This window comes from Mus caroli, unplaced genomic scaffold, assembly GCF_978045245.1.
Source record: "Mus caroli unplaced genomic scaffold, Mus_caroli_1 scaffold_11, whole genome shotgun sequence".
NCBI lineage: Eukaryota > Metazoa > Chordata > Mammalia > Rodentia > Muridae > Mus > Mus caroli.
The window spans coordinates 75,892,107-75,906,571 of NW_028227266.1; the positions used below are offsets into that span (position 1 = coordinate 75,892,107).

Here is a 14,465-nt window from a genome sequence, read left to right on the forward strand (position 1 = left end):
TATCACTTTGGTTGTGCCCATAAATGAGATTCTGTAATTTGTGTCTGAAATAAGTGGAAAAATGTGAAAGGACCTTTTCACATAGTTCATGCCCAGAACACAGAAAAAAAAAACCAAAACCAAAAACAAACAAACAAACAAAAAACCATGAGTGTCAGCTGTTGTGATGAGCTGAGATTTTTTTTTTCCTCTAGATGCAAGCATTTTGCAGTGCCTCAAGAAGGAAACACCTGTCCATGAACTCCGAAGCTGCCTCGATGTGAGGCTGCTAGGACCTATTCTGTCAAATGAGACCTAGGCTCTACCAAACTAGTATCAACGGAGATAGGTACAACACAACTTGTAACTCAGAAATGTCACAGACTAGTCAAGTAATCCAATAGAGTAAGTACTGTGTAAGTCACACCATCATTCAACTTCCCAATAATGGCAAAATCCTATCAGTTGATCTTTCAAAGGTTCCTAGCTCTTCCCCTTCTAGTTCAAAATTACAAATTCTTACAATGTCGCATCTTCCCTGTCTTCAACTAGTTTCCCCCTTCCTCAACTTGTCCTCGACTGCTAACCCCCTCACACCAGCACAATCACTCTGGCTCCCTGGTTCTGATTCCCTGTAACTCACCCACTGTGAACTTCCTCCAGGAGTTTCCACTTGCTCTACTCTATATATGGATTTTATTTCAAGTATCTGCTCAAACATCACCTTATCAGAAAGGATTTTTCTGATCATCCATATAAATTTCTCATCTCTGTAACCCTGTAACATCTGCCACCGTTTGACATCTGCATATGTGTTTACTGTCTTGCTCTGTCTACAAGCTCCATGAGGCCAGAGATCTCTGAAGACCTGAGTTTGATTCCCCAGAGCTGACATTAAATTGCCACCCCAACTGCATACACTTGTCGTCTATGTCAAAAGATATGACTACAAGGATCCTGGCCAGTAAGAAACCTTGTCTCAAAAGAAGTGGATGGCACCCCATAGAATTGCACCTGAGGTATTCCATTGCCACTAATATGTGTTTGTGTGTGTGTGTGTGTGTGTGTGTGTGTGTGTGTGTGTGTGTGTGTGTGTGTGTGTGTATAAAACCCCATATATATATGGATGTATTTCTGGGTGAATGTGTATGATTGACATTGGCATAAATTATGTCAAGGATTCTAAAACCTCAGACTCATGGCAAATCCTTCCCCAGGTCAGGTTCACAGAAAATGGCAAAGCCTTCCCTGAATCAGGCTCAAAGGAATGGCAAGACTTTCCCCTGGTACAAGTATGAATGCTGACAACCTCTGCGGAAGGTTTAACTGTAGCTTCCACCTCCAGGCTGACTGCAGCCTGAGACTGATACCCTCCAGAGTCTCCTATGCAGATTAGCAAACCTGTCACTGCCTCCATCATGCTGTAACTAATACAAGAAATGCACTGGATTCCCAGGGCATTACTGGAGTATCTCCATCAGTGTATGGCCTACTCACGCCCGTGATTTCATTATGTGTGTCTGTCATTTCTGCCTTCCCATCACTTTAGTCACATCAATCCCCAAATCAAAGCCATACAGGTTGCGGCAGCCATACATACCATACATTCATTTAAAAAAAAAATGGTGTCACTGTTTCTGGAAAATACAAATGAAGCATGAGATTGAGCTTGCATAGTGTCTCACTCTGCTTATCACATCTCACTCTACTCTTAAGCATCAGTGGAAAATCTGAGACAGAAAGAATGGAGTACTGAGAATTCACTAACAGGATTTTTTTGGGGGGGTGGAGGAGGGATTTGAAAGACATTAATCTAAGGCTTCTATTTATTTGAATTTATAATCCATCACATGTACATTTTCACTTGAACACTGCTACTAGTGCACATAAATTTTTTTTTCAGATTTGAGAACTTACAATAATAATTCTATGGCAGCAAGTTGCTGCCTCTGGCTGTAGACCAAAGATGAAGATTTACTGCCAGCAGTGACCTAGCCAGTTTGATGCCAACATTTTTTAAATGATGGCCTCTACGGCAACATCTTTCCTAAATTAGTAACTTCCACAAATAGGGAGATAGGTTGCCTGTAGCTACAGTAATAAATTATAAGGTGATACGATGTAGAACAAAAGACATAAAAGGGACCCAGTTTTCAAGTCTGTTATCTCACGGGTTTTTTTTTTTTGATTTGTTGGTTGGTTTTGCATCATAAGATAGTCATACAACAGTAACCAGCAATAGAGTGTTACATACCAAACACTGTGAACCTGCTAGATACTCAACTGATTTCATGGATCAAAACATGTTTAAAGTGACTAACTGTTACTTGTTTCTGTTTGCTTCTATCTTCTAACCATTTTGCAACTGAGTTTTTCCTTAGAAACTTTACAGCAATAAAAGCTTATAGGAGTCCAAAATGTAGAATTTTACATTGTAGACAAAAGAAGCAATATCTAATTTATTTATTTAATAGTTCACTCAATTGGTGAATGGTAACAGGGTCTAATTCATTACAAAGTACTTGAATCAAACATTTACACCTATTTTACCTTCAAATAAATATCTCAGCTCTCAAAATCTTCTAGTATATGGTAAATCTCCCAAGAATAAAAATAGTTCATTTTTATTCTGTGAGGCTACTGAGGTGGCCCTTGGTGATTATGAAGGTCCAATGAGATAAGATGCATGCCAGAACATTGTAAGAAAAGAAATTTTAAAAATTGAAAGGTAAAATACATATTTATAAATATAGAATATATAAAGAATGTCAACTGTAAGTGCCCTAGACAACTCATGAAAATATCTATTTACTGGGCTTTTATTTTTAAAAGTTTTATAACTACCATAACAGTTCTATAACACTAAACAGTGTTCAATTATTCAATTATAAAGCACATTCCATAGCTCTGGAACTGTTTGGTGGAATATAAACAGTGCAGACTGACCAGACTGAACTATTTTGATAGACAAAAGACAATAGTGTGAGTCATGGCTGAGGAGGTGAACCTGATGAAGGCCACGGTTGCTAAGTATGCTGTGTCAAGGAAAACTGGTCAAGGAGAAACTGCCTTTGAGCTGAAAGAAGACATCAGTTCTATACAAATGCCTATCTAAACCACAAAGACTTAAGGGCTCTCAGGAAGCTGAGTCATCCCAGCAGAGCAGGCTACAGCAGCTGGGACTCGGACCCAGAGACAAAGCAACTGCCTGCTTAAGGCTCTTCTTTATTCTATTCCAGTAAGCTGCATTTGCTCTTACTTCTATGCAGCCATGGGGTTTATTTTCTAAACCTCTTATGGTTTTCTCTGTAGCTTTTGCAGCCCATCCTGAATGATGCTGAATTATGTGCAATGGCATTGAATTCCAATCCAAAAGAGCTAGCTGCCATCTAACTCAGGCTCCCTTCATAAAAGTAAATGAACAAGTCTTACCCATCTCGTTCAAACTAAGCTATTTCTGAGCAGGGAAAAGAGGACACACTCATCTTTGTTAATATTGAGATGGTCCAGTTCCAGAATTAGGAAGGCTTCGTCAGAGCTTCAAACTGAAAGCCTATGTTGTCCATTCCCTCTTCCTCTTTGTTATGTGCCACATGAAGCACTATCCATCTGGCCCCACTGTCCCTCATCCTCTCTGCACCTCTTCATTAAATCATCACATTTACCAGACAATGCGAAGTTTCAGGATGAGCCAGACCCTGGAGGTGGTCAATGAAGATAACAGTTCTCCAGCGGCCCATTTCCCAACGTACTCTACTCAACAGATGTTTCTTAAGTCCCTCAAACTATTTGAAAATCAACAATAATGATTCCTTTTGAAAGCCACAAAGAAGACTGTTGAACACTAATTCTATTATCTTAGATAATGTATTTAAACTCTTTCAGCCTCTACTTCTCTGCCTGTGAAAAATGGCTTCTCATATCTTTTAATAATCTAAAGCTTTAGGGTACAATAATATCATAATTTTCGACAAGACCATATTGAAAATAGCTTATGGTGCTATATGAGTCTCATAAAAATTCCTTCAGGCTGGCACAGTCCTTATTATTACACTTATGCCACTTAGAGATAGGAGATTTCTTTCCAGTTGTCTACTGTGTTGATGGTTAATAAAGGAAAAGCTTTCTAAAGAATGTACAAATGTACCAACAATCTACTGAGATAATGTTTATCTAGCATTCATATCCAATTATTTAAATTAGTCTATTTGTTTCATTTATATCTTAATAGAGTGACTACAACATTTTAACTATGTATATAATAACAATTAAAGAAAAAACCATGAACTTGAAAGATCTGGGGGATAGAACATGGGAAGACTTGGAAGGAGAGAAAGAGGGGAAAATTGTGAAAGTATGTTGTAATCTCAAAATAATTTAAGTAATATTTTAAAGTTTTTATGTGTGGATTACATTTGTCATTCAGAATATATTTCTATTGCTTAGCATAGATTTAGACCACTTACATGCTAATTCTCATGTGTAATTACCTCTTCAATCCACACATAGCTAGAAGCTATCCCATAGTATCTCTTTTGATCTCTTTGAACTGGTGGGATCCTTCTCATCAAGACGTGATCTCTCAAAATGCAAGTCACATTTTTTTCTGACTCAATTCGATCTCTTGTAACACTATTGTTCAGAGTTTATGGTAGTTACAGTCTATAAATTGTCTTATGTGTTAGCCACGTAAAAGGCAGCCATCAAGTGCCTTTACTAAAACATCAGTAAATTTTGTTAGGCAAGTGAGCAAATTTATTATCTCTTCATTCTCATTCAGTGGAGCTTTCCTGAGAAAATAGAATGTTTAAAGCACGTACATACCAGTTGGCTCTCAGACGCTGTTGAGGATGATGAAGAAAGATTTGCCTAAAATTATAAACATGATGGATATTAGTGAAATTGTTTAGTAAAAGAACATGTCTGTTCTAAGTATTGTATTTTACTAGAACAATTCATGTTCATTGTAGGATACTGAAAAATATAAAAGAAATGGAAATGCATTATATCAAGAAACAGTCCTTTTGAGCAGAGTGGCACATGACCTTGCCACTTTAGCTCACAAAGCAGAGTATATGCTGTTTTTCTTCTTGTGTTTATAATGTAAGTATCACTATATGATATCAATGATTCCCCAATGTTTGATAGTATCTTCTGTTTGTTCAGTCCATATTTTATTTAAGCATAACACTATTGTTGATAATCATGTTTACTTACATGAAAATAAAAAACAAGGCTGATTTTTTTTCTCAAAGCGTATTTACATTAAGAGCAAAGCATGACAAGACTCCCTGGCATTAAAACTGTTAATTTTTTGCTTTCAAATTTCTTTACTTGTTAATATTATTTCTTTGTCAATAGTACCTATATTTCAGTTCTTTCACCTGAATTTAACTTCCTTCTTTTTATTAAATTGTATTTTGGTAAGAGTGTTAACATAAGATCTGCCCTCTGCATGAGCCTTACATGTGTGTACTGTGCTGCTGATAGAACACACTTTACACACCAAATGGCCATTGAATCTTTCAACTTGCTCAGCTGAAACCTAGTGATCATGATGATGTCTCCCCTCCATACTACCTGTACAAATGCCAATTTCCTTCTTAATGAAATAAATACTTTCTTTTCAGATTCTACTTCCATCATTTTTCCTGCAATTCTTTTTTTATTTTGTCTTTACTTGCAAATAATTGAAATGGCTTCAGAATTCCAAGATAATCGCATTTTTCTATCCCATCCGCACTGGCTTCTGTTGTTGCTCTTCAGGTAAGCCATAATTTGGTGATCAGATATTTACAACTCGTTAGTATTTTGCACTTTTCTTAATAACATTATATGCTTTGCTGTGATCTTCCTGGAGGCTAGGGATGATAGGGGTGGGCTGAGCAGAGATAAGGGAACAGCTTATGTTGAAGAAAGGCTCTGAGGAATCTTCATTCATGCTGGGTATGAGTCATGAGAGTACTAAGACTATAGCTACAAATATCATGTTCTTCACAATTACTAAAGTCTATTTTAAAAATTCTCACCACATACAAAACATACAATTTGGTAGGGAGGTATAATTGATTACTTTGATCAAATTTTTTATAATGTGTGCACAAATTGGACATCACACTGTATTCCATGGATATAAAATTATTTGTCAATTAAAGATCAGTATAAATTTTCATAAAATAGTATAGCAGATTTTCAACAAGGTGACATTTTTAACATCAAAGGAATTCTGTTAGCTATAGTTTCTGGTTGGTTAATTTGGGTTTGGGGTGTGTTGTTTGTTTGTTTTCTAGGGTCGCATTACAGCCTAAGGTGTACTCAATCTCATAACCTTCCTGCTCAGCCTGACAACATTGCTGACAACAGAATAATGTGCAACCATGTCCTACTTAGCAATTAGGTTCCATAAGAACCAAGAGTGAAGACTGCAAAGTGAGGATGTGACTATCTCTGAAACACAAATGACTACATAGGGCCCCAGCTATGCTGGTCAGCCTTGGAGAAACTAATTTTGCTTCCCAAGACATAATACCAAAGTCACAAAGTGATACCAGGCTCCTTAGTCACTGTCTGGAACTCCATTTCCTTGAAAGCCATATTGGAGAAACAGTAAAGTTGCATAAGATTATATCCTCTTGTGGATGTAAGATATAGAACTGGTTCTGTCTTCTTCATGCTAGTGGAACAAAGCCTGGTAGTAACCTCCACTCTTCCCTCAGCCCCTTTCACATACACATGTGCACTGCAGCAGCACATATGAGCAGGAAAATGAGAAAATGAAGATAATTGGTAGACTGGCTTTTCTTGCCTCTATTGTGCACAGCTCTTCCTCTAACTCATCATTCTCTGGACTCATCCTCTGGAAGCAGATCTGGACCTCACGTGGGATTTAAGTTACCCTTTCCCCTAAGATCTATGCCTTCCCTGAGCAGCACCTGAGTCACTCCAGCATAGCAACGCCTGCAAGCATAGCAACAAGAAGAATGTGTGAGCTGCATAAATGAGAGATGACCTTTATTTGAATATCTGTATATAGAGTGGGAAATATTCTTAATAAGGTTTGACACATTTTTCAATATATTGTGATATTTAGGAATCAATATTCTTTCATTGTAATGACATTTTCTGTCTCCTGAGCTCATTAAAATGAGATTTTACCTATAAACTATCATATATTTAATAAGGTTGTACCATTTATTTTTATGGAACTTAAAAGTAATTCATGAAATGTAAAAAAAAAAAATCATGAAAGAAGTTATTATCAAGTAGAATGTTACTCCAAAACCAAGGTTTTTTTTTTCTTTTTGATAAATTCATTAGATGCACAAATATTCTATTTCCTAAGATTGAATTTTATTAAGAGTGCATGCTGTGATTTTTAAATTACATGAATGAAATGGATTTATACAGGTGATAGTTCATAAAATATAATAAAGGCAAATGCAAAGCAGAGAAAAATTTCCTCCCAAAGACAAAAGACTGAATGAAAACTGACACAGTGTTTAATATAAAATATATTGCTTCACATAGAGAACAGAAACTGTCTCAGAATGAATGCCGGGATACATCTCAATGGTAGAACAGTGGCCTACCATACACAAGGACCTGGGTTTGACTCCTAGCAACAGAAGAAGGCAGCAGAGGATGCTGGATAGTTTGTAATAGTGAAACTCACCACATAGGACTCACTGGTGGTTTAATTAACTACTTAAAGTTTATCTGCCACTGGCTGTTGTTGTTGAATTTAGCATATGTTTAATAGTCAAATAAAATGCTATTGATAACTGTTCTATCCAGTCCTACAAAAGGCCTAACACTAACATGTTCAACATGTTGTTAGCCCTATTACTATTGCACTTGAAAATAAACTAAATGACTTGAAAATAGCCTTTGCTACAAGCATACCTTGGGAGAAGCAATAAGAAAGCCTTAATTATCCTAAGCAAATGAGGGTGTCATTGATCCACACTCATCCTAAAACCCTGTAAGAGGGGGAGACAACTTGTAAAGATGCACTTTTACACCGATTTTATTCTTCCTCCCTCCATTCCTTTACGTATCCCCTTCCATTCTTCCTCCCTCTCCTCCCTTCTCCTCCCCTTGTTCTCTACCATTCTCTCTCTCTCTCTCTCTCTCTCTCTCTCTCTCTCTCTCTCTCTCCCTTTCTCTCTTTCTTTCTATCTATCTTTCTTCTTTCTTTCGTTCTTTCTTTCTGACAGTCTTCTGCCCAAGAGTCACACAAAATAAATATTCCTAAAGCCCTTTTTACTTAATTAATCTGTTAATCACAGGAAAGTTGAGAATCCTCTGAGCATCCAGATATGCTTATACTCCAGGAGGTACCCATTCTGTTTGTCTCCTTGAATAGCATTCAATCCTCTGGCCTGTTCCCCCTATTTCTATAAGAAAGTGACCATCTCCTTTGTTCTTTTGTGGCTTGTTGTGGCCTCCCTGGGCATTTGCATCTCAGAAGTGAGGGTCTTGCCATTGTGTTCACCTCCCTCAAGCCAGTGATACTTCAATGACTTGTACAATACATATTTGCCAAATCAGTGAATAAAGCAGGAAGCTGAACACCAGAGTTGGGAAATTCTAACTAGTTTTCCCACTACTAATGATCCCTGGATTCTGTTTGAGACTAGAGATTTAGTGTGTTTGAAGCTTGCCCAAGATACACTCAAGTGCAGCACAGTTCTCTCTGGCTTTCATCCTGCCCTTCCTCGGTCCTCTCTGTGGTACACTGGCTGGTGAACTGCATGGCCCCTGCTTTTGAATGGAATCTAGGACTCTCTTCGAAGTTAATGAAACACGGAGTCTCACCATGTATATTACTGTGAACATGCCTAATGTCCCCAGGAGAGTAAAATACTAAAATTTTAGTCGACAGACTTCTCAAAGTCTCATGTCCTGACAGGACATGGGAGAAAACTAAAATGAGAAATTAATGAAATAAAAACTATTCAATTTGTACTTTGATGAAACATCATGTGTTTTATCCATTATATTAAAATTTCAAAAATGAATTTTTTCCTTGTTCATTTTTTTAAAGTCAGAATATATTGCGTTTAAGACAAATACTTGTAAGAAGACGGCCTAAAGCTAAACTGAACTTCTTGCCCTAAAAATTGTATTATTTTTTCCTTAGAGTAAATGAATCAGCAGTCACTTAGTAATTACAGTAACAGCAGCTGTGTGTTGGTAAGTATGAGTTGTCTATAAGTTGACACCAAAAAAAAAAAAATGGTTTTACCTGCCATTATAGAAAGTACTCTTCCAAAAGACCTATTTTCCAAAGATGTGGACATATTTAAGGTGCCCCACATTTAAATGTTATATTGTAATAGAAAGTAAAAATCAAGGCTTCTTTCTCAGGAAACAAACTTTAAGGTCAAGAATCTTAGTAGAATTAAAATTGTATTTGTTCTAATCAAATCCTGAATTTGTTTAATGAGTCACCGTTAACTTAAAATGACTCAACTGCTCTCACAGGCTATGGAGATGAAAAATCATCTTTAACTAGGTCTAACAATAAAAAACCTTTTAAGTGCCTGGGTAGATGACTAGTGGGTTAGATGACCACTGTGAAGCCCAAGGACCCCAGGCCTTCCCTGTACCCTACCAGGCATGCTAAGCCACCAGTAACCTCAGCACTCAGGAGCCAGTGATCCTGGATCCAGCTGACTAGCTAGACTGGCTAAAGTGTTACACTCCCAATTCAAGTGGGAGTCCCTGCTCTGGTAAATAAAATGGAAAATGGTTGTAGAAACTCCTGATATCAACCTCTTGTCTCCACACCCACACAAGTGTAGTCATTACAGACAAGTCCATATGCAAAAATAAAAACAAAATTTAAAAGAATTACTTTAAAAAATTCTGTGAAGATTGAAGTATCCCTTCCAGAAATATTCCAGCTGCTATTACATTAAGATACCTCCCCAGGGTGTGGTTAGCTAGAAGCTAAACACATGAAAGGTGCTAAACATGAGAGGTGGTCTACTCTATGAAACTGAAGCAATGGATGAGAAAGTTTAGCGAGAAAAATATTTTAGGTACTTTTCTTGGGAGCAGTCCTTATGACCATAATATCTATGTTACACACACAAAAACAAACCCATATAATTTTAAATAATGTTTTTTCCTTGTGCCCACTAAAAAAATCAAGGAACCCGATATATGAGGCGTCTAGTCTTCTAACGATAGGTAGGTATAAGAGAAGGGGGGGAGATATGGATAAAGGTAAAAATGAAGGGGAAATGAAGAGAAGAGGCTATAATTTATAAATAACTCCATCGTGTTACAACTGCTCTAAGGGCAGTTCACATAAGGACAATATAAATCATAAATTAATCAAATGAGAAGACTATCGGCTTTCCCTATCTTGTGGATGAAAATGAAGGCACAGTCAGATAAAGTAAGTGATCCTCCCCAGAAGCAACAGTTTCCATCGGGATCTAGCCTACCAATGTCTACAGTCTTTCAGAACATTCCTCCAAAGGGCTTCCAATAATAATGGAAACTGACAGCAAATGTTTCCAGGAAATGCTCTGAACCATGTTCCTGCCACATCCTGTAAGCATCATTTCCCAAATGTGATAAAATTTAATAATTTCACTGAGCTTATTGTGTGCCTTAGGGAGATCCAAATGAAGGCAGAAAGGTGTGAAGTGCATCGATGGTATGGCACAATCCACATCTAATAACTATTTATCCTTGATAATGATGAAAACCACAGATTAGAGGAAGCAGCATGTGCTGTAAAAGGAGTGGTTTAATGGTTCATTTTAGATTAGATGCTCAGCACTTGCTAGGAAACTGTCTCATTTGCAGCAGAATATGTTTGTGAGGAAGCAGATGAGGAACACAGTCATGACATAGATGACAAGAATGCATAAGGGTCTGAGTGCATAGCGTACTAAGCCAGCCCACCATCATTCAAACTAAGCGAGGGAGTTCATATCTACACGTCTGTTGGTGTGAGTATTCTTTTTTTTTTTTTAGATATTTTCTTTATTTACATTTCAAATGCTATCCTGAAAGTTCCCTATACCCTCCCACCACCCTGCTCCCCTACCCACTCACTCCCCCTTCTTAGTCCTGGCATTCCCCTATACTGGGGCATATAAAGTTTGCAAGACTAAGGGTCCTCTCTTCCCAATGATGGCTGACTAGGCCATCTTCTGCTACATATGCAGCTAGAGACATGAGCTCTGGGGGTACTGGTTAGTTCATATTGTTGTTTCACCTATAGGGTTGCAGACCCCTTCAGCTCCTTGGGTACTTTCTCTAGCTCCTCCACGGGGGACCCTGTGTTCCATCCTATAGATGACTGAGAGCCTCCACTTCTGTATTTGCCAGGCACTGGCATAGCCTCATATGAGACAGCTATATCAAGGAGTTACAGAGACAAAGTTTGGAGCTAAGACGAAAGGATGGACTATCCAGAGACTACCCCACACAGCGATCCATCCCATAATCATCCACCAAACCCAGATACTATTGGATATGACAGCAAGATTTTGCTGAAGTATTCTTTTTTTTAAAGATTCATTTATTTATATGTGTGTGTCTGAGTGTATGTATGCAGACCACATGAGTGCTTGTTGCCTTCCAGAGGCAAAAAAAAAAAAAAAAAAAAACCAGATCCCCTGGAATTAGAATTATAGCCATGTGGATGCTGGAAACCAAACCTGAGTGTTTGACAGCAGTAGAAAATGCCCTCATCCCCTAAGCCATCACTCCAGATTCCTGGTTTTTTCATAAACAGACACTGAATTACTTGCTAACTAAACACAGGAAAGCAACAAACTAATCAATCACTCAATTAAACTGTGGAATTAAAGTTACATTGTGGAATAACCTCAATGTTTCAAGCATATGAGTTGGCTATTTCTTAAACACAGAATCAGTGCTTATAAAAATAAATGCCATCTAAGCTTTGATGATTATAGATACAAAAGGTAGGTGATAGCATTCTGTTTTGTTTAGCTAAGTGAATTAGACAATAATTCGTTTAAGAAGGAACCCAATTGATACAGTTACTTGATGCTATACACCTGACGTATCTGATTTCCTGTGTCTGGGCCAAGGATAGCATCGTATCCCTTTCCACGTATGAAAGAGTGAATTATAATTATACAGTATAGTCGATACAAAGCTGAGTTCCATTTAAAATGTGTACGTGCCTCCACTGAAAAAGTAGCAAGCATAGTTAGAAAGATACTTACGTATTTGGTTTCTCGACCAGCTGCTCTTGGATGGGTTGTAGGAGTCTGCATGAAAATAAAAATAATTATACATTTCAATGATTAGTGAATACTGAAAGATTCAGATTTTAAGGAAGAAACGCATCTTTTTCTCTGTTGAGGCTTTCCAACCATAAGTCCCACTGAATCAGACTTCCGTTTATCTCTAAAATTGCTTTATTAAATTGTCCCCATTTGTTAGTCTCTTCACAGCTGTTATTTGTTCATACTCGGGCAATTTCCTCTTATTTATTGATAATGTTACCCATGAGTCCCACAGTACCTAAACACAGTTCGTCTATCATTTTTGGCTGACTCAAAATTCACTAGAAATTTCTGTTCTGTCAGTTCTTTGAATTCCTTATGTCCAAAGACATTCATCCCATCTCAGTAATTTACTTTGAAGATCAAACTCAACTTTACCTCCAGGAATAACATTGAAACTCTAAATTTCAACTTTAAATATCCCTCCTTCAAAATTCTCTCTTTACCCATACCTTCATGTCTCTAATACGTCTACTATCAGCTATATTACAGTGAGATTTCTAAATTGTTTGCCATCACTAACTTTATTCTGGTCCTATTACCGCTTAGTTTACTATTAATAAAATATTAATTAATGTTCAATTAATAATTAATATGAATTGATTTCAAACCTCATGTTTAATATTTCATTTATCCTGTTTTCCTCTCTTTATATGACACATCTGCTTGTAAAACAAGAACAGAAATCCTACATGTGCTCTCTGATCCATTTATCTCTATTCTATCTCAAATGTAAATCTGAGAGGTAAAATATTTCTGTGGAACTCTCAACCACAATTTGATTTCATCTTAAATAAATGGCCATCAACTTCACCTGTGCACAATCCAGATGGTTTGATAATCCCCTAATATTTTTTTCCCTTAGGTCTACTTTCTGGGATTACAGAAACAGATTTAAGCTTCAAGTGTGACCCAGAAGACATCACTTGGTCTTCATGATGATTAGTCTTCATTGTTAACTTGTAAGATTCTGGGATCAGATAATTGTGCTAAGTGGTGGCATGTTTTGGACATTCAAGTCATAGTAATGAGGTTACCAGGGTTCAAAGCAGAATAGATAGTGTCAGAGGAGGACAAATCATGACAGAGTTCAGAGACCTAAAAATAAAGCACCTTATAAGGTCTTTGACTTATATTCTGGGAGGAAATATGTAGCTTTTATCAAGTTATAGAGGAATACTTGAACAGAATCTCTGTGTAGAGCAGAGCAGAGCAGAGTGGGGTACCCACGTAACAATGATGCTTCTGTGCTGGTCAGTAAAATATGGCGACAGTTTAGAAGCACAGAAGCTATGTAATAATCACATTCTACAGATATTTTAAAACTATAGTGAAAAAAAGAGGATTTGTTGAATGTGACAAAAAGAGAAAAAACTCATGCAAAGTTTCTGGACTTAAGCGAATGAAAGACTACTAAAAAAAATGTAAAAGGGTGGTGGGTGTGATCAGTTGAAAGAAAAAGTCTTAACTGCATCTTCACCAGTGCTGAGCTTGAAAGCTTTTTTTGTAGCTCTGAGTGGAACAAAGACTAAATAGTTAAGAATCTAAAACTTGAAAAAAGTACCAGAACAGAGGCACACATATGAAGCTGCCAGCATGTATATGATTTTCATAAGGCTGGATAACCATACTAAAGGAATGAGAAATCTAGGGACTGGTCCCTAAACACCCTTACATTGGTCAGTTTGGGAAAGGCAGATGGGCAAACATAAGGGAGCAAGAAATAATAATGCAGAGAGGAAATTGGAAGAATACGGTGCTCAATTATAATCTTAAGCATACTCTATTAAAAGAAGTTTGTTGTGAAATAAGAATGCCATTCAAATTTTTTTTTTTAATTTTCTCAGACTCAATTTATAACTATCCTAGATGTGAGTCTTCTATTATTTGTCCTTCTGTAGTAAGAGCCATTCTCTCTTTTTTCATCAAAGCATAATGTCTCAGGCTGGCTTATACAAAATGCAATAGACTGGGTAGCTCCTAAAGAACAGGCATTTAATTTTCTCAGTTCTAGAGGGTAGACAGGCTTAGACAGGCTCATTGTATGGTGAGGTCCTGTTTTCTCATCACAGTTGGGAATTTCTTGTTTAATCAGTGAAAGAGATAAAGAGTTGCTCTCCAGTCTTTTTCATAATCCCATTAATTAAGAGTCTATCCCCATGACCTACACACACTTTAAAAGGCCTCATTATAATACCATCA

General features: G+C 37.2%; 1 protein-coding gene across 15 annotated transcripts in view; it reads right to left on the bottom strand.

The window, feature by feature from the left end:
- Nucleotides 1-14,465, bottom strand: part of Mlip (muscular LMNA interacting protein) — a 244,876-nt gene that overhangs the window by 54,188 nt on the left and 176,223 nt on the right. For all 15 annotated transcript variants that reach the window (XM_029481437.2, XM_029481430.2, XM_029481434.2 and 12 more), the window contains 2 exons: nucleotides 12,201-12,245; nucleotides 4,804-4,848 (listed from right to left, as the gene is read on the bottom strand). In XM_029481437.2, the coding sequence (XP_029337297.1) occupies nucleotides 4,804-4,848; nucleotides 12,201-12,245 (90 nt within the window). The remainder of the gene's footprint in view (nucleotides 1-4,803; nucleotides 4,849-12,200; nucleotides 12,246-14,465) is intronic.